This window comes from Muntiacus reevesi, chromosome 2, assembly GCF_963930625.1.
Source record: "Muntiacus reevesi chromosome 2, mMunRee1.1, whole genome shotgun sequence".
Classification (NCBI taxonomy): Eukaryota; Metazoa; Chordata; class Mammalia; order Artiodactyla; family Cervidae; genus Muntiacus; species Muntiacus reevesi.
In genome coordinates, this window is record NC_089250.1 from 280,162,303 (window position 1) to 280,182,974 (window position 20,672).

The following is a 20,672-nucleotide window of genomic DNA, read 5'->3' on the forward strand; positions in this document are numbered from 1 at the left end:
AAAAAACAGGCAGTGGACCATTAAAGGATCACTGATAATCACAAAGAACAAACTCAAGTTAATGATTTTAGTGCTTTTCTTCTGTGTATGAGAGGATGCAAGAATCTGGTCTTCTTAACATTAGTCCTTAGATATGCATCTTAACTATTAAGGGTCATTGTCCCAGGCACAGAATGCTTCCTGTCTGTCTGCATCCTGGTTTCCCCTCAGGGAACACCTTTGGGGAACAGCAGTGGTGGCTGTGGCTTTGTTTCTTTTAGAACTGGAATGGGAACAGGAATGGGGGCAGCGGCTGCCTTCCCACAGTAACAGAATTTGGAAAAGTCTAAAATAATAGACTTGTCCTCTGAGAGCAGGATGAGCTTGGGAGGAGTCTAAATTACTCTCTTAACGTCTTTAAGGAGTAAAGCTCCTCCCTCTGGGGGAGAAGAACCATTTCCCCGCATTCTTCCGGGTAGCTTACAGGAAATGCTCTGGAAATTAAGGATGGCAGAACACCCTTCCCCGGCGTCTCCAGAGGACCCAGACCCTCACTACCCGGAAGAGCCTAGGCAGAGCGACACCAGTGTTGAACCAATGAGGGATGAGGATGACGACTTTCCCCCAGTGAGCATGCGCCAGGGGAGGGATTTCCGGTCTCGCCTAGCGCGCAGTTTGCTTAGAGGATCCGTTGGAGCAGGGCACGCTCCCGGGAAACCGTTGTGCTCCGTCAGGCATGGTTGTCCTCACGGAATGGTGAGGGGAGACGGGACACCCGCCTAGCCAGCCTGGTTACCCCCCTTTCTTGGCGTCTCTCCTGTTGGCTCGCCGGTTGGGGGCGGGAGGGTCCGAGAGGAGGCTCTGTCCTCGCTGCACAGCGCCAGACCCGGTACGAGGACCGACACTCCCGTCCCTCTCCAGGCAGAGTCCGATGACTGCGGCGGCGCTGCGGGACCCACCTCAGGTAAACGCTAGTCCTCCCGGCCCTCACCGCCCTTGCCCCGTGATTGCGTGCTAAGTCGCTTCAGTCCTGTCCGACTCTTTGCGACCATATGGACCGTAGCCCTCCATGTCCTCTGTCCATGGGATTCTCCAAGCAGGAATACTGGAGTGGGTTGTCATGCCCTACTCCTGGGACCCGAACCAGGGATCGAGCCCGCGTCGCCTGTGTCTCTTGCATTGGCAGGCGGATTCTTTTTGGGGGCGGGTGGATCCCTGATACATAAATTGTGCATCAGTTCTAGGGAACAATTGGAGAAGGGACACTTGTTCTCCAGGAACTTAGTGGGGAGGAAGGAGGCAAGTGTGTACAGGCGTATGGCATTCAAATAGATAATTTCAGTATAATTTTGTTAATAATTATAGATAGAAAGATTGTTATGAAAGCACTGAAAAAGGACATTGTTTTAAAAGTTCAGAGTCAGGTTTTGAAAAATGAGAAGTATTTTGCCAAGTGAAGGAAGAAAGAAAATACATCCTGAGCAGAGGGACTAGAATATGTAAAAAACAATGGTGGGAATAACGGTCACAAAAATAACAGTAAACACACAGTGCTTACCAAGAACTGTTTTAAACCCTCAATATATGTTATTTAATCTTAATAGTAATCACGTGAAGTAGGTGGTAACTGTTTTATAGAGGAGGAAACTTTAGCACAGAGGTATTAAGCACATTGTACAGACTCATAGCTGGTGTACAGTACCCTAGAATTTTATCTCAAGCAGTCTGCCTCTTACTCCATGATGCTGTTCTAAAGAAGGAAAGCGAGAGGCTACATTTAATACATTTTTTTTCAGTTCCAAGCTTCAGACATAGAAAAGGCTTTCTGAATTATAACACATTTTTAAAATTTTATTTATTTATTTTAATTGGAGGCTAACAACTTTACAATATTATAGTGGTTTTTACCATACATTCACATGAATCAGCCATGGGTGTACATCCTGAAAACCCCCTCCCACCTCCCTCCCCATCCCCTTTCTCAGGTCATCCCCAGTACACCAGCCCTGAGCAGCAGCAGCATTCTTTACACTATCGCCACCTTGGGAAGCCCATGCTGCACCAGACGATTAAGTCTGGGACCCATGCTCACTTGCCCGCAGCTCGGGCCCCGGGATTCAGGATGGTGAGGCGGTCGTCAGGCCGTTTCTGACCGCATGGTGGAGAGTGGGAGAGCATGACAGACGGAGGGACCCCAAGATGCAGAGGCTTGTAGGTCAGACTAACCGGAACCGCGGAACAACTACTATGTTTTCTTTTAGAAGCCAGATGCGGCGGGGCCAGAGTCAGGCTTGCAGTGTTGCTGCCTAAGAAGTTGGCAATTTGTTACACAAGTAATGAGAAGTTTGAATCGCAGGTAGGAGGTAGTCTTTCCAGAATCAAAAGAAGCTCCCAACTGGTTGCAGAGAACAGACTATAGAAGTAAACAGTGGGAGGGGCAGCAAGAGGCATGGAATGATTAATTGTGACTGCCTAGTTGAGAATTCATGGACCAGAGGGACTGCCCTCAATGTCTCAGGAATTCTGGATCCATTTTTGGAGACGGGCCAAGCCAAATTGTGGGTCTGTTGGTGACAGAAAGGAAGTAGCGAGGGATGACCCTCAGGGTTTTGGCCTTAGTTGATGAAGGGATGGAAGGCCCATCAGCTGGATGGGGACCTTAGCGGCAGATTAATTTTCCTTGGAAATATTATGTTTGTTTTCGCTCTGTTAAGAGTCTGAGATGTTTCAGAGAAGACTGAGTGTAGGCAACGAGTGGACAGTTGACTAGGCAGGTCTGGAAAACTGGGAAGGTGTTCAGGAATGGAAACTTTCAAAAGTGATGACTGTTGTGTGGAGCAGCGTGGAGCTGTGGATCACATTTAGGAGGGGAATGCAGGTTATAGTAGGCATGATATTAGTAGGTCAGAAAGACGGGTGTGTCCTGAGGAGCGGTTCTTTTGCTCAGGGCCTGGATGTGTTTGTGGGCATTGCAAACCCAAGTGAGGTAGAGAAGTGGCAGTGGGAACTGTGTAAAAGAGGTCAGCCTGGCAGGTGGCGAAGGCTTGTGTGGGATGAGTGGAGGAAAAATGGCTGAGGAGACCAGGAGTAATTGAGACAAAAAGGCAGTGAGGCTGGGGCTGCTGCTTATTTAGTACTATATGGCTTCTTCAGGATTTTGTGATGAATTTTGACGGGATCTGGGATGTTTTAGTCTTGCTAGTGGATAAGGTCTGGGGCAGATGTCATTTGTGAGTCACTATGTCTGGCTTAAAACTCAGCATTCAGAAAACTAAGATCATGGCATCAAGTCCCATCACCTCATGCCAAATAGATGGGGAAAGAATGGAAACAGCGACAGACTTTATTTTCTTGGACTCCACAATCACTGCAGATGGTGACTGCAGCCATGAAATGAAAAAACGCTTGCTCCTTGGAAGAAAAGCTATGGCAAACATAGACAACATATTAAAAAGTAGAGACATTACTTTGCCAACAAAGGTCAGTCTAGTCAGGGCTATGGTTTTTCCAGTAGTCATGTATGAATGTGAGAGTTGGACTATAAAGAAAGCTGAGCAGTGAAGAACTGACGCTTTTGAACTGTGGTGTTGGAGAAGACTCTTGAGAGTCCCTTGGACTGCAAAGAAATCAAACCAGTCAATCCTGAAAAAAATCAGTCCTGACTATTCATTGGAAGTACTAATGCTGAAACTCCAGTACTTTGGCCACCTGATTCGAAGGACTGACTGGAAAAGACCCTGATGCTGGAAAAGATTGAAGGTGGGGGAAGGGGACGACAGAGGATGAGATGGTTGGATGGCATCACCAACTCAAAGGACATGAGTTTGAGTCCACTCTGGGAGTTGGTGATGGATAGGAAAGTCTGGCATGCTCTAGTCCATGAGGTCGCAAAGAGCTGGAAACGACTGAGCGACTGAACTGAAGTGATGTCTTGTGGGGAGATTTTTAGGGCTGGGTTTTTTACAAACCTTGAGTGGAGAGACGAGTGTTGTGGTGGAGGGCAAAGCTGGCAGTAAAGAAGTTGAAGAGAGTTGTGGGAATGTGAAATTCACGTATGGTTTTAGGGTGGCAAATATGGAAGGAAGGACTGGTGGCAGGTGGCGAGATTTTCTAAGCAGTATGTGTGGCTTAGTTTGGCATTAGAGTTATCAGGGGAATGAGGTTGTAGTGAATCTTCCTTTAATTTCTCAAGCATTTTCTGGATGCCAAGCGCCAGATGTACACATATGTTCAGGACGAATTCTATGGTGTGGTGCAGGGAGATGGCAGTGCTGTGGAAGTGCAACTGTGAGGTCTGAAATTGTGAGAGAAGTGCCACCTACAGAATGATGTGCACATAGAGAGAAAGTGTGAACTGATGCCCCCCTGCCCCCACCGCCAGGCCCTGGTGTTGAGGTTACAGGTAAAACATGAGTTTATCTTTGTCTGTGTCTGGTTTCCCACAATTTGAGAGTCTCCAGGGGAATTGCTTGGCTGGAAGGATGGGACATTGCACGCCAAGCCCAGAGTTTAGATGGCATCTGTGTGCACCACCACCCCCTCCACCCAGTGACTGCTGAGGGCTGAACACATTGGTTAATGGCTGTGAGGAGACAGCGGCATCTGTTGCACCAGGGCCTGGCATCTTCTCTCAGGTTGGGAGCTCTGGTGGAGAATGTCTGGAATGGATGTGTGCAGAGATGGATTGTAGGTTCTCAGAGGGATAATGTTCAAGCTTTCATTTGTCCCCTTCATGACAGGGTGGTGTGACCTTTCCAGATGTTGCTGTGTGCTTCTCCCAGAGGGAATGGAGGCTCCTTGATGAGACTCAGAGACGCCTGTATCTGGATGTGATGCTGGAGAACTACACACTTGTATCCTCACTGGGTAAGACTCAGCCTCCCCAGTGACCTGGGCTGGGCTCTGTATCCTGCCTCACCCTGCCTTTCTGAAGGAGGTGCTCTGTCCTCACGTGGTATAGGCACTGCTAGCTTCCCCAGTTTTCTGTATAGTTGTTGTGGTAGGTAGAAGGCTGGGGTGTGGGCACTGCCCTCTTTTCTCTCCAACCCCAATCCTTGCTGTACTGGACTCTCACGGGGCAAGTGATTTGGTTATACATATATATGTATACATCCATGTGTTTTCAGTTCTTTTCCATTAAATAGTTTACTATAAGTTATTGAATATGGTTCCCTGTGCTATACAGTAAATCATTGTTTATTGTATACATGGTAGTGTGCATCTGTTAATCCCATATTCCCAATTTATCCCTCCGTTACTTCTTCTTTGGCAACCATGAGTTTGTTTTATCTGAGTCTGTGTCTGTTTTGTAAATAAAGTTCATTTGTACTATTTTTTTTAGATTCCACATATAAGTGATAGCATATATATTTGTTTTTCTCTGACTTACTTCACTTAGTATGATAACCTCTAGGTTCATCCATGTTGCTGCAAATAGCATTATTTCATTCTTTTTATGACTAGTATATAATCCCCCACCCCCACCCCGCCCCCGCCCCGCCGCTCCCAGACACACCTCAAGGCTTTGGGATCATAGTTCCCTGACCAGGGATTGAACTTAGGCCCCAGCAGTAAAAGTGCCCAGTCCTAACCACTGGACCTCCAGGGAATTTGCTGTAATTGCTTTTTGACCATTTTATTATAATATGCTCCAGTGAAGTTTTTGATTGAACCTGTGAGCCTCATGTATCTGGATATCTACTCTTTTCTATCTAGTTAGAAAGTGTTCAATCATTGTTCCTTTAAATCTGCTTGCTACTCCTTTCTCTGTCTTCTCTTTCCAGGACTCTGAAACTGCAAATAATGCTTTGCTTTATGTTTCATAATCCATGTACGCTTTCTTCACTTCATTTTTCTTTTTTTTTTTTCCTCCTCATTGGATAATTGAAACACCTGTTTTCAAGTTCCTAGATTTTTACTTTTGCTTAATAAAATTTGGCTGTTGATACTGTCTTCATTGTGCTTTATTTCATTGTATTCTTCAGCAGCAGAATTTCTGTTTGAGTCCATTTGTTTGTTTGCTTTCTTTTTATTTTATTTTACTTTTTTTTCCTTTTTTAAACTTTTTTTATTTTTTATTTTTCAGTGGGTTTTGTCATACATTGATATGAATCAGCCATAGAGTTACACGTATTCCCCATCCCGGTCCCCCATTCCACCTCCCTCTCCACCCGATTCCTCTGGGTCTTCCCAGCCCACCAGGCCCGAGCACTTGACTCATGCATCCCACCTGGGCTGGTGGTCTGTTTCACCACAGATAATATACATGCTGTTCTTTCGAAACATCCCACCCTCACCTTCTCCCACAGAGTTCAAAAGTCAGTTCTGTACTTCTTGCTTTCTTTTTAAAAACACATTTTTATTTGGTTAGTTTTGGCTGTGTGGGTCTTTGTTGCAGTGAGTGGGGACTACTCTTCCTTGTGGTGTGTAGGTTTCTCATTGCAGTGGTTTCCTTTCTTGTGGAGCACAGACTCTAGGAGCGTGGGCTCAGTAGTTGTGGTGCAGGGGCTCGGTTGCTGCTTGCCATGTAGAATCTTCCTGGACCAGGGATCTTTGACAGGTGGACTCTTAAAGACTGGACCACCGGGGAAGCTCTTGTTTGTTTATTTTCAATGAGTGTCATCATTGTATTACTAAGGCAAACATAATGCCCAACAGATGAAGGTAATTTTACCAACTCAGAATTTTTGCAAGTACATGAAATTTCCATTTTTATTGTACGGTTTTCTCAGACTAGTCAAAGCATTTCTTACATGTATTCCAGTGTAGCTGCTTTGGAGTGATTTTCAATAGCCATAACATAAGAATGTACCAAGGACCTAGAATCTAAATGGAATTCCAACTGACTGATTTTTAGTTAAACAAGGTAAGAAATAGAGAGGCTCAACAGGGAGGAGATATATGTATACATATGGCTGATTCACTTTGTTGTACAGAAGAAATTAATACAACATTGTGAAACAATTATACTCCCCCAAAAAAGATTGTTAAAATCTTCAGGTTATTGATACTATCCTTTTTCAACAGTTATTTATACTCTTCTTCTAATACATGAGTTATATGTTTGAACATTCAAAACACAAAGATAGCACAAAAAGACAATAAAAGCTTAAACCCATAGTCATAATTTTTTGACAGAAACTTAAGTATCTTTCCTGCAAATTGACTTGGTCTCTGGTATTTCCATCTAGTTTTAACTTAGTTAAAAATAGATGCCTAAGAGATATACATTGCAAAGAAACAGAGGAAAACAATAGAATGGGAAAGACTAGAGATCTCTTCAAGAAAATTAGGGGCGGCTGGACTCGCTTGGGAGGTCCAGGCACGCGAAGCGGGTCAGGGAGGTTGGCAGGTGTGGGTGTAGCGAGTGGCATAGGGGACAGGGCGCCCCCGAATCCACGATGCAGCCCCCGGATGAGGCTGCAGTATTTTCCTTATATGATCAGGTCCCATGGCTGGTGGCGCCGCCGACCTGGAGTCTAAGAGGATTATGAAAATGTGTCAGGCGAAATGGGGCCAGGGACCCGGGGGCTGGGAGGTTAGGGGGAGGCAGTTAGGCTAAGGTTTGGGTGAGGTTAGGGTGGCCCCTGCCGCTCTGCGAGCCCTGGTCAATGATGACATGACCACTACGCAATCTGAGTTCTGGGAACTAGGTGATGGAGCGTGTTCTGAGATCACACTGAGACCAGAAATTAAAAAAAGAAAAGAAAAGAAAATTAGAGATACCAAGGGAACATTTCATCCAAAGATGGGCTCAATGAAGGACGAAAATGATATGGACCTAACAGAAGCAGAAGATATTAAGAAAAGGTGGCAGAATACATGGAAGAACTATACAAGAAAGATCTTCATGACCCAGATAACCATGATGGTGTGATCACTCACCTAGAGCCAGACATCTTGGAATGTGAAGTCAAATGGGCCTTAGGAAGCATAACTATGAACAAAGCTAATGGAGGTGATGGAATTCCAGTTGAACTATTTCAAATCCTAAAAGATGAGCTGTGAAAGTGCTACCTTCAATATGGCAGCAAATCTGGAAAACTCAGCAATGGCCACAGGACTGGAAAAGGTCAGTTTTCATCCCAATCCCAAAGAAAGGCTATGCCAAAGAATGTTCAAACTACTGCAAAATTGCACTCATCTCACATGCTAGCAAAATAATGCTAAAAATTTTCCAAGCAAGGCTTCAGGAGTACATGAACTTCCAGATGTTGAAGCTGGATTTAGAAAAGGCAGAGGAACCATAGATCAAATTGCCAACATCGGTTGGATCATAGAAAAAGCTACAGAATTCCAGAAAACATCTACTTTTGCTTCGTTGACTATGCCAAAGCCTTTAACTGTGTGGAGCACAACAAACTGGAAGATTCTTCTAGAGATGGGAACCCAGACAACCTTACCTGCCTCCTGATAAATCTGTATGCAGGTCAAGAAGCAACAGTTAAAACCAGACATGGAACAATGGACTGGTTCCAAATTGGAAAAGGAGCACATCAAGGCTGTATACTGTCACTCCGCTTATTTAACTTCTATGCAGAGTACATCATGCAAAATGCCGGGATGGATGAAACACAAGCTGGAATCAGGATTGCCAGGAGAAATATATCAATAACTTCAGATATTCAGATGATACCACTGTTATGGCAGAAAGCAAAGCGGAACTGAGGAGCCTCTTTATGAAAGTGAAAGAGGAGAGTGAAAAGACTGGCTTAAAAGTCCGCATTCAGAAAACAAAGATCATAGCATCAGGTCCATCACTTCATGGCAGACACATGGGAAAACAGTAGAAACAGTGACAGACTTTATTTTGGGGGGCTCCAAAATCACTGCAGATGGTGACTGAAGCCATGAAATTCAAAGATGCTTGCTCCTTGGAAGAAAAGCTATGACCAACCTAGACAGCATATTAAAAAGCAGAGACCTTACTTTGCCAACAAAGGTGCGTCTAGTCAAAACTATGGTTTTTCAAGAGTTGTGTAGATGTGAGAGTTGAACCATAAGGAAAGCTGAGCAGTGAAGAATGGATGTTTTTAAACTGTGGTGTTGGAGAAGACTCTTGAGAGTCCCTTGGACTGCAAGGGGATCAAACCAGTTAATCCTAAGGTAAATCAGTCCTGAATATTCATTGGAAGGACTGATACTGAAGCTGAAGCTCCAATATTTGGCCATCAGGTGCAAAGAACTGATTCACTGGAAAAGACCCTGATTCTGGAAAAGATTGAAGGCAGGAGGAGAAGGGGATGACGGAGGATGGGATAGTTGGATGGCATCACCGACACGATGGACATGAATTTGAACAAGCTCCGGGAGTTCATGATGGACAGGGAAGCCTGACATGCTGCAATTTGTGGGGTCACAGAGTCAAACACGACTGAGTGACTGAACTGAACTGAACTGAAGGCGTATACTTCATATATATATACTATCTTGGTTCTCCTAACTTTTGTTATTCAAGTTTTTAATACCCATAGAAGTCCAAAGGTACTTAAAAAAATAGCAGTAGGAATTGTCAATCTTGAGTATGTTTCTGGAATTTAACTTGTAACAAATATATTCTGTTATATAAAATGTTTTTACTTTATTTTGAAAGCATTAAATATGTAGGGATGTTAAAAAAAAAAAAAAAAGAAGTCCAAAGGTGTAAGAATACATAAACTGTTCTGGTAATAGGTAAGAGCAGACTATAAAAGTGTAAGTTGTTTGTGCTATTTCAGCCCAGTAGAAAGTTTTCTTCTGGAGACCAAGTAGAATAATTCTGCTAAAAGATCAGTGCAATAAAGACAGTCAATGTAGAAACAGCCTTTCCCACATATTAGTTGATGCTGTACTGGTATTAAGAGGATATAGTTGTTCTGTGTCTGCATGGAAGTGTTTGATTATAAATATATGTAATGATCTTGTTCCATTTCTTATTTTGATATGTCTTCTTAGCTCCCTGTTGTATCATATTGTTAGGTAGTTAGAAGAGGGAAAAGGAGTCCAAAATGGTGGTGGCTAAAAGACAAGGAAGGTACAAGCCCGTGAAAATAGAACAAAGGAAGGTCAAAGAAAGGTCCGAGGACCAGAGTGAAGACCTCAGGTAGAACAAACAGCACTTCTGGCTTAGCCCAATTTACATAGGGCAGGCCCAGGGGGAGGAAAAAACATAAAAGGAGGAGCCAAAGCCTCGCCCGCGTGCTCTCTCTCTCTCCCCCCCCTCCCTCCTCCGTGCTTACTCTCTCTCTTTTTCTCTCCTGCACACTGTCGTGCTCCTCCACTCTCTTCGCGTCTTTGGGTTGACATGCCCTCCACGCTTTGAGGATGGATCTTCCTGCTATCTTCTAAATAAAATAGAGCTGTAACACTGATTTGTCTAAGAGCTATAGCATGGTTTGTCCAAGACCCGAGAGCTGTGACGAGCCGAGGGCTTTAATGTCCATCGTTCCAAATCTTTGTTGTGATGAGACAGAACTGAGGAGCATACACAATATTAAGAATCCCATCAATGATGTGATAGGCATTTCCCACATATTCATTTATCAATTTATCTGTTGATTCTTCACATCTGAGTGCCTTTTTGGAGAGTGGGCATACCAGAACCTCTGGTATCACTGGTTGAAAGTGTGGGGTGATTCTTCAGTCCTATTCCTCTCAGCCAACCTTCATGAGTTCAGTGAGTGCTGGTATCGTTAGTCACTTAGTCATGTCCGACTCTTTACGACCCCATGAACTGTAGCCCACCAAGCTCCTCTGTCCGTGGAATTCTCCAAGCAAGAATACTGGAGTGGGTTGCCATTTCCTTCTCCATGGGATCTTCCCAACCCAGGGACTGAACCCAAGTCTCTCGCATTGGAGGCAGAATCTTTACTGGCCGAGCCACCAGGGAAGACCTGTAGACAACTGTGGAAGATGGTGTACCTGTCCCCTGCAGCTCTTGGGTGTGGCAGCCAGAGACTGTCCCTTAGGGCACCCTTGGCCAGTCTGTTTTGTTCTTTTTCATTTTTGTCTCTTTGTTAAACAACTTGTTTTGTTTATATATTTACCTTACTTTGTTGAATTGTCTGTGCTTTGTTGTTGCTTCACTGAACTGTGGTGAAACAATTATTTTGAACTCTTTGACCCTTTGTAGGTCTCCATTTCCTTGGGTGTGGTTTCTGATAAATTATGGTATTTCTGTATTGGTTTCATGTTTTCTTTGATTTTTTGTGTGTTTCCTGTAGCCTTGTATTTCTTTATGCTGATTTGATGGTGTAGTCATTTCTTCCAGGCTTCACATTACAGTTTTTGGCGTGGGAAGACCTCAGTCTGTGGTGGGTTCAAGTTTGGGCTGTGGCTATTCTGGCTCTGTGGAAAGCCCAGCTATGTTGTTCTCTGTGCCACTCCTTCACCTGAAGTCAGTGTCAGTAAAGATAATCAAGATTCCTCAATCAGCAAGGCTGAGGGTGTCCAAAGTGGTGGAGAAGACTGCTAGGGAACTCCTGATCTCTTTTTCTCCCAGAGGACTTTGTCACCAAGGGGATCCTTCTTGGTGCCCTGTCGACTGTTGCTCACCTGCTTGGTTGTAGTAACACTGGTGTCTGAGGTGTATGTATCTGTTGAGGATCCACAGACCTGGGGTGTTGTATACAGGCACTTTTGGAGTGACAGTGGTTATGGGGTCTGGGTCATTGGATAGCCTCAGCAACCTTGGCTTTGGTTTGAGATAATGTGGCTGTGCAGGGATCAGCCATGGAATCTGCCTGGCTGCACATGCAGACAGTGGCTGTGATTCTGTCAAACTGGCATGTCTATAGCAAAGTTGTTTCTAGTGCCTGAGACACAGGATTACATGGTGTAGTGGTGGAGTCAGGGTCTGGAATGCCAGCACAGGTTTGGGGGTTGTGGCAGCCCTGCTTCTGGATCAGCACAACAACTCCTACTGAGGGTGTTGACCAGTAGCTTCATACTCATCAGGGCATCCACTCTGACCATGAGTGTCAGATAACTCAGTGGCAAAAGTTCCAGTGTCCTCTGTAGAGCAGGCAGCTATGTCTTCTGCAGCAGAGGCCACTGGGACTGCAGTGGCCCCTGTCTTGTGGCTGAGAGAAATAGCCCAGTGGCAGCCCAGTCCTCATTTCCTAGTCATTTCCAGATGTCTTTTTTAAGACACTTTCCAGTGATCTTTTCTGTGTGCTTTTTAAATTATGTTCCACTCTGGTGGTGGTGGTGGTGGTGGTCAACACTTACGTTGTATACTACTCTTTACAACCTCCTGGACTGCAGCATTGCAGACTCCTCTGTCTTTCACTGTCCCCGGAGTTTGCTCAAATTCATGTCCATTGAGCCAGTGATGCTATCTAACCATCTTATCTTCTGCTGCCCCTTTCTCCTTTCGCCTTCAATTTTTCCCATCATCAGGGTCTTTTCCAGTGAGTTGGCTCTTCGCATCAGGTGGCCAAAGTATTAGAACTTCAGCTTTAGCGTCAGTCCTTCCAATGAGTATTCAGGGTTGATTTCATTTAGGATTGACTGGTTGGATCTTCTTGCAGTCCAAGGTATTCTCAAGAGTATTCTCCAACACAAATCAAAAGCATCAGTTCTTTGGCACTCAGCCTTCTTTATGGCTCAACTCTCACATCCATACATGAATATGAGAGTCAGTTCTTGACTGGACTCTTGTGTCTTCCAAGGCTGATTAATGTCCTTCATGGACAGCTATTTATTTTTCATTAGTGGTGAAGGGTGGTATCTCCTATTCTACTATTTTATTGATGTCACTCAACTTGTGCTTTTTCCTGGGTCTGCTGTAATGCTGAGTTGCTCTGAAACAGTACTGGCCTTTCTCTTTTTCTTTTTTTGCCTTCAGTGCTCCATGTACCCAGTAATTGCAGTTATGACTTTCTTAGGGAAAGGAATCCTTTGTGCATAATGGGATGGACATGACTCTAGCCATGGCACAGTGAGCTCAGTGGGCCTGGTCCTGCTGAATTATAACTGGGGAGACTGTGACATCAGGGCATTGTTAAAAATATACCAAAATATATATATATATATATATATACACCAGGAAACTGTCTTTGTTCGATGAAAACTTTGGTACTATTGCCAGTGATCACACCCCATTTCTACTTTTACTTCTCCACTGTTGACTTTTTGCCGACCTGTCATTTCTGTTACTTTGTCATTTCTGCTATGACTTCCAGCACAGGGATCATCTCCACCTCTCTGGACTCAACATCTTACCTATTTCTCTTACCTCACTTACTCTATTACTGTCTGAACTTTGCCCATCATGCATCATGCTGTGAGGTATGAATATATGCTTAAATTGACCTTGAAAAGCAAATAATTTGTGACTGTGTTTTCGTGACTGTGATCACACCCTTCGACTGAGCTTCACATCAGTAGTAGAAAAGGTCCTACAGGAAGCTGTGGACAGAGAAATAAGCACTAGACCTTGCTTCTCTTCCTTGTGTCAGTGACAACTCTATTTTTGCATCCTTTTCTTGTTGACATCTCCACCACTTTCAGATCCAGTAATGCACAGCAGCTGCTGCTTAAACTGATTTCCAACTCCCTAGTCTTAAAAAGTATCCCATTTCTTTGAAGGTCGTTCTTATATGAAATGGCTATACATTTATAGTGAACTGGCTCCCTCCCTAGGAAGTCAATGTGCACTTGACTAGTGTTTCTTTGCATTCAGGTTGCTGCTGTGGAGCAGAAGGTGAGGAGACACCCTGTGGAAAAACTGTTCCTGTAGGAGTCTCATGGACTGGATCTCCCACAGCAGCTCCATTTTCTCAGAAGACCCATCCCTGTGAGAAGTGTAGTACAGTCTTGAGATATGTTTTCCAGTTGGTGGAGCAGCAGGAAACACAATACAGCCCAAAACTGTTGAGGTGTGGGGCGTGTGCAAAAAAATTTTATATGCCTTTGAGAAGCTGTGTACATGAGGCTTTATCTTTTAAGAGCCCCAGATTCCATGTGTCAGGGAAGCCTCTTACTTCTGGGAAAATCCTGACCAGCATGGGACATCTGCAGGCCACTTATACTGTCGAGAAGCTGAATACAGCCACCCAGTGCAGATCAACTTCACCAAGTAGAAGTCATTATACCTCAGGAGATTGTGAGAAAGCCTTCAGCCCTGAACACACACTTGTTCAGGACTGGCGTGTCTACACTGAAAGACCATGTTTTGTGTGCAGGGAATGCGGGAAAACATTCAGGTACAAATCAACATTTATTATGCACCAGAGAGTTCATCCTGGGGAAGGTCTTCATTTGTTTATCAAAAGTGGCACATCTTTTAGACAAAACTCAACTGTCAGTCAGCATCAAAAAATTTATTCTCGTTCAGGATCGGAGAAGTGCAGCAAATGTTGGAAATCCTTAAGCCACAAATCAGTCCTCCTTTCTCCCCAGAGATTGGACAATGGAGAGAACAGTTCTGTGTGCAGTGAGTGTGCAGAGTCTTTTTACCACAGCTCTATGTTCATTGGATATAAGAGAATATTTCCTGGAGAACGTCCTTATAAGTGTAGTGACTGTGTGAAATCTTTTACATGTAGATCTGCCCTCATTTATCATCAGAGATCTCACAGAGGAGAAAGGCCTTATCAGTGCAGTGAATGTGGGAAATCCTTTACCACTAACTGCATCCTTCGATCTCATCAGAGATCTCACACTGGAGAAAAGCCTTATAAATGCTATGAATGTGAGAAATCTTTTACCTCTGCCAACGCTCTCCAATATCATCAGAGGTCTCACACTGGAGAAAGGCCTTATAAGTGCAGTGAATGTGGGAAATCTTTTACCTCTTCCAGTGTTCTACAATATCATCAGAGATCTCACACTGGAGAAAGGCCTTATAAATGCAGTGAATGTGGGAAATCTTTCATCTCCACTAGCACTCTCCAATATCATCAGAGATCTCACACTGGAGAAAGGCCTTATAAATGCAGTGAATGTGGGAAATCTTTCATCTCCACTAGCACTCTCCAATATCATCAGAGATCTCACACTGGAGAAAGGCCTTATAAATGCAGTGAATGTGGAAAATGCTTCACCTCTAATGTCAACCTCCGTAATCATCAGAGATCTCACACAGGAGAAAAGCCTTATAAATGCTATGAATGTGGGAAATGTTTTACCTCTACCAACGCTTTGCAATATCATTGGAGATCTCACACAGGAGAAAAGCCTTATAAATGCTATGAATGTGGGAAATCTTTTACTTCTACCAGCGCTCTCCAATATCATCAGCGATCTCACACTGGAGAAAGGCCTTACAAATGCAGTGAATGTGGGAAATCTTTTATGTCTAGATCCTCATTCATTTGTCATAATAGATCTCACACAGGAGAAAGACCTTATGAGTGCAGTGAATGTGAGAAATCTTTTACCTCTAGGCCTTCACTCAGATATCATCAGAGATCTCACCCAGGAGCAAGGCCTTATAAGTGCAATGAATGTGGGAAATCTTTTATTACTAGTTCCCATCTCCGTCGTCATCAGAGAATTCACACTGGAGAAAGGCCTTATGTGTGTGGTGAGTGTGGAAAATCTTTTGCCAGTAGCAGTAGTCTCCATTATCATGAAGGCACTCACGCTGAAAGGCCTAGTGAGTGCAGTGAATGTGGGAAATCTTGTATTACTCCTGCTGTTCTTCGTTACCATCAGAGAATTCATTCTAGTGAATGGCCATATAGGTGCAGTGAGTGTGGGAAATCTTTTACCTCTAAATTCAACTTTCGTTATCATCAGGGGATTCATTCTGGAGACAGGTCTTATGTAAGTTGCAGTGAATGCAAGAAATCATTTACTACTGTCAGTTCTCTCCGTAATCATCAGAGAGTTCATTCTGGAGAAAGACCTCATGAGTGCAGTGAATGTGAAAAATCTTTCATATCTAGGTCAGCCCTCAAGCGTCATCAGAAATCACATGCAGGGGAAAGGCCTTTTGAGTGTAGTGAATGTGGGAAATCCTTTATCTTTAGGAGTACCTTAATTAGACACCAGAGAGTTCACACAGGGAAAGGTGCTTATGTGTGTAGTGAGTGTGGGAAATCTTGTAATAGTAAGTGTAGGCTTATTGAACACCAGAGTATTCACAAAGGTGAAAGGCGTTATGAATGCAGGGAATGTGGAAAATCTTTTAAATTTAACTCCGCCTTGTACTATCATAAGAAAACTCACTCTGGAGAAAAGCCTTACAAATGCATTGAATGTGGAAAATCTTTTATTACTAATTACCTCCTCCGTGTTCATCAGAGAGCCCACACTGGAGAAAAGCCTTTTGAGTGCAGTGAATGTGGGAAATCTTATACTCTTAGTTACCTCCTTCGTTGTCATCTTAGAGTTCATACTGGAGAAAGGCCTTACAAATGCACCAAATGTGGGAAATCTTTTACCACTAATTACCAGCTCCATATACATCTGAGAAGTCACACTGGAGAAAAGCCTTATGAGTGCAGTGAATGTGGGAGATCCTTTAGCAGCAAATCTGGCCTCCGTTATCATCAGAGTGCTCACACTGGAGAAAGACCTTATGCGTGTGCTGATTGTGGGAAAGCCTTTGTCCAGAGAAATCATCTCATTATACACCAGAGAGCTCACACTGGAGAAAGGCCTTATAAGTGCACTGAATGTGGGAAATCTTTCACTCATGGCAACAGCCTCTATTATCATCAGAGAGTTCACCTTGGAGAAAGGCCTTTTAAATGCAGTGAATGTGGGAAATCTTTTATTAACACCACTAAACTGCACTGTCATAAGAAAGCTCACACTGGAGAAAGGCCTTAGGAATGCACTAAATATAGGAACTCTTACAAGCAAATCACTTTGAAAATTTGAGAGTTTACCCTAGAGGAAGGCATAAATGTACAGGAAATGTGCAATTTCCTTGTTGAGTATAGGGACACTGGAGGAAATTGAGGGGCCATTGGTCTGAATTGAATCTCATTTCAAGTGTTTCTGAACCTTTATTCCTTATTCAGATTAGAGATTATAGGTGTATTGAGGCACTATTGAAAGGTATGTATTCTCCAAGTCTAAAAAAACCATGTTTCCTGATGTCCACAAATCTTTGAGCTAATCTCATTATTTGTATGACCATTGGGTCCAGGGGAAACCACAATTGGTACAGAAACTCTGGTTTAATAGGGAATGGGGGAAATTGCAGGCAACTTGATGGAATGTACCTCTCCTAAAAGTGCATCCTGATGTTTATATGACATTGACTATGCAGGATCAGTTTATATGCTGATTCTAATGAATTTCACTTCAAGAACCTTACTACAGAGGCAAGAAGGGAAAAAGGAATGTGACTCTTGTGATCTAGACAGCATTCCTGCTGACTCAGGTAGAAATGTACTTCATTGTCTCCATCTTCGCTACCACTGACAGAAGACTGATCCCCAGAGGACATGAGGAGTGCTTTAGTGGGTTCAGCATACAGTTGCAGAACCTATTTTCCAAAAAGTGTAGGACATACATGTTTTTTCCATTTTGAGCCAATCTTTAAAGCTATATCAAAGTATAATTTACATTCACCAAACTGCAGCCATGAAGTCAGACCATTGTTTCTTGGCAGGAAACAAATGACAAATCTAGACAGTGTTCGGAAAAGCAGAGACATTACTCTGCCGACAAAGATGTGGATAGCCAAGACTATGGTGTCCCCAGTGGTCACTTCTGGTTGTGAGAGCTGGACCATAAAGAAGGTAGAATGCCAAAGAATTGATGATTTCAAAATGTGGTGCTAGAGAAGACTCCTGAAAGTCCTTTTCTCCTGAAAGTCCTTTTCACAGCAAGGAGATCAACCTTGAATATTTGCTGGAAGGACTGATGCTGAAGCAAGTCTTCACCTAGGTATGAACCTAGAGTCCTGATGATGCCCATATCTGTTAATGGCATGTTTACTTCTCCTTGCCCTTCCCACCTCTCCAATAACCATTGATGTACTTTCCCTTAGAATAGATAACATGTGCATTTTCTTGAATTTATCTGATTGGAGTCATAAACGGCTATTTTTGTTTTCCTTTGTTTCGTAGTTGTTTCAGATTCATCCATGATGTGTACAAGTATCTCATCTCTTTAGTTTTTGATGAGTAGCTTTCTTATATTTAGATAAGAAACTGTTTATCCATTCATCTTTTTCTGAGTATTCAGGTTACTTCTAGGTTTTCATTCTTGAAAATAAAGCTGCTATAAACATTTGTGTCACTTCTTTATGTGGATGTATGTTCCTTTTATTGATAACTCAGGGCAATGTCTGAGTCACTTTGGTAGATGAATTTTAACACCTGATGAAACTAAGAAACTCATTTAAAATGACTGTTCCCCTTTGCATTTCCATCTGCATTGTAGGAGTTCCATTTTCTCAACATCTGTAGCAGTCATTAATATTAGTCCTTTTAATAAGTGAGTAGTGCTGTCTCAGTGAGCTTTCAATTGGTTTTACTACATTTCCCTAGAGATTCATGATTTTGAGCATTTTTAATGTGCTGTTTACCAGCTGTATATCTTCTGTATAATTGCTGATCATATCATTTGCCTTTTTTAATATGTATCATCCCTGTTCCCATCACTTAAGTCTAGGCATTCAGTGAAACAATAAACCTAGCCCTGCTTTGTAGCTTTTGCCAATTTTTAAAATTCTTAGGTTGTGAAAGTGGGATGTACTCAGGGAAGGAACTGATAAATTCTGCTTGGGTCCTCTGGGTGTTTGGTGGAAAACTAAACTTAGCATCCAGTCTTTATGTTGTTCAGTCACTCAGTTGTGTTCAACTCAAACCCCATGAAGTGCAGCACGCTAGGCTTCCCTGTCTCACCATCTCCTGATATGGGCTTCTTATGCTCTGAACACTCTCTTCAAGGTTCTTGTCATCTTTCTCTGTTTGTAATTATTGATGATGGCATCAGGTATTTTCCCTCCATGAAGTTCACCATCACTTGGGGTGCTTTTTCAGACACTCCAATTGGTTGATGGGGCCACTGTGGGTCTCTCCATCCCTGGTGAGACCTCAGGAAAACTAGAGCCCAGGAGGTTCCCCAATGGAACCTGGTGTGGCCTTTTTGTCCAAGGCCTACATTCTCCAAGCCACTGGCCATGTTTGATTGGAGGTGGCATCTCAGGAGAGGGAAAGGGGTGAGCCAGGTGTGGTGCAGCACAGGAGGTGGCAGGAAGGTGATGGCAGGTTGGTAATGGGGACCCAGGAGAAACCTAGATGTGTTGGCATCCACCAAGAGAATTTAGGGAGGACCATTCAGGCTGAGTAACCAATCATCCCCAAGGTGATGCGCTGCCCAAAGTCACAGATCCCTCTTGCCCTTGGAGGTTCCTAGCAATGCAGGACAGCGAGGGCAGGATGCAGTCTTGTTGATCTGCTGGCAGGCCCCACCTTGTGCCCAGCATGGGTGGTGTAAACGCCAAAGATTTCCTCAATGAGGCAAAAAACCAAGGCTTAGCCTCTGAGGCAAGAATCAAGAGTTTCGGTCTTTGGAGCAAAGTGGAGCGTCAATATTGTGATTAGGTTGCCCAAGCTACATCATTAAGGGAGAAATTAATGTCAGACAAGAAAGCACAAATCAGGAACTTTAGTACTAAGCAGGATAAATGGCAGTGAAAAACTACATGTAGCCATCAGTTTGAAACTCCAGGAAATCAAGGATTAAAGATTAAAAACTACATGTAGACATCATTTTTAAATTAAAGGAAATCAAATGTTAAAAAGTCCTGAAATGATTTCTTGTGGTACAGTGGTTAACAATTCACCAATTTCAGATGGGTGAAATTGATCTTCTCAGTGCAGGTGGCATGGGGTGGATTCCCTGGTCCTGGAAGATCACATATGCCATGGGGCAACTAATGCTGTTCTCCAAAACAAGAGAAACTAATGAGAAGCTCTCACCACAACTAGAGAGCAGCCCCTGCTTGCTGCAATTTAGAGAAAGCAGGAAGCAACAAAGACCACCACCGCAGCCGCCACCTCAAAAAAAAAAATAAGTTCAGGGGGACTTCCTTGGTGGTCCAGTGTTTGGGAATCTGCCTGTCAATGCAAGGGACATGGGTTCAATCCCTGGTCTGGGAAGATTACACATGCCAGGGGCAGGTAAGTCCACGGGCCACATCTACTGAAGCCTGAATGCTTTAGAGTTTGTGCTCTGCAACACAAGAAGTCGCCATAATGAGAACCCTTCCCACAGCAACTAGAGGGTAGCCCCTGCTGGCTTCAACTAGAGAAAGCCTGTGTACAGTAATGAAGACCCACTGTAACCAATAATAAATAATCTTAAAAAATTGTGCAGGGAAAGCAAAGCCTTTTAAAGTCAATCAGCTATACTCCCATGTAAAATAAAGAGTTTTGAAAAATAAAGAGGAATAAAAACTGAGGGAATTTTTTTTTCTCAGTAAAACTACCATCTTGGTTTATATGGGGTGTTATAACAAAATGCCACAGCCTTGTTAGTTTATTTATTTATTTTTTTTATTGAACGTTTCTTTCCCATTAAGTTGGAGACTGTGGAGTACCAGATCAAGATACCAGCATGGATGAGTTTCTGATGGTAACCCACTTCCTGGAGCTTAGCTGGTGCTTTCTTGCTGTGTCCACATGTGATAGAAAGAGCTAGGGGTCTCTCTGGAGCTTCTTATAAAGGCACTAATTCCACTTCCGAGGACTCCATCACCCTATAGCTGAAGCATCTATTAAATACCCCTTTCCTAATACTAG

The 20,672-nt window shown here is 43.4% G+C and overlaps 1 protein-coding gene and 2 non-coding genes across 4 annotated transcripts; all 3 read left to right on the forward strand.

Annotated features, from left to right (window-relative positions):
• The first annotated feature begins 674 nt into the window (after positions 1-674).
• On the forward strand, positions 675-18,139 carry LOC136161838 (zinc finger protein 585A-like). Of its 2 annotated transcripts, none has more exons than XM_065926954.1 (3): positions 675-943; positions 4,719-4,845; positions 13,643-18,139. In XM_065926954.1, the coding sequence occupies exons 1-3, from the start codon at positions 911-913 to the stop codon at positions 16,738-16,740; spliced, it is 3,258 nt and encodes a 1,085-aa protein (XP_065783026.1). In that variant the 5' UTR covers positions 675-910; the 3' UTR covers positions 16,741-18,139. The 2 variants fall into 2 exon arrangements, with proteins under 2 accessions (XP_065783026.1, XP_065783027.1); XM_065926955.1 differs by having other exon boundaries at positions 4,738-4,845.
• LOC136162290 (small Cajal body-specific RNA 17) lies at positions 7,366-7,508 on the forward strand. The gene has a single exon (XR_010662094.1). It is a non-coding gene; the product is annotated as a small Cajal body-specific RNA 17 (non-coding RNA).
• LOC136162249 (small Cajal body-specific RNA 18) lies at positions 7,584-7,666 on the forward strand. Its single transcript, XR_010662058.1, has one exon. It is a non-coding gene; the product is annotated as a small Cajal body-specific RNA 18 (non-coding RNA).
• Positions 18,140-20,672: the final 2,533 nt, after the last annotated feature.

Bases quoted from the DNA above. Each gene is read 5' to 3' on its own strand.
- LOC136161838 (XM_065926954.1), top strand. From the start codon at position 911: ATGACTGCGGCGGCGCTGCGGGACCCACCTCAG. The intron at 944-4,718 runs GTAAACGCTAGT...CCTTCATGACAG, and splicing joins CGCTGCGGGACCCACCTCAG to GGTGGTGTGACCTTTCCAGA. The intron at 4,846-13,642 runs GTAAGACTCAGC...CTTTGCATTCAG, and splicing joins CACACTTGTATCCTCACTGG to GTTGCTGCTGTGGAGCAGAA.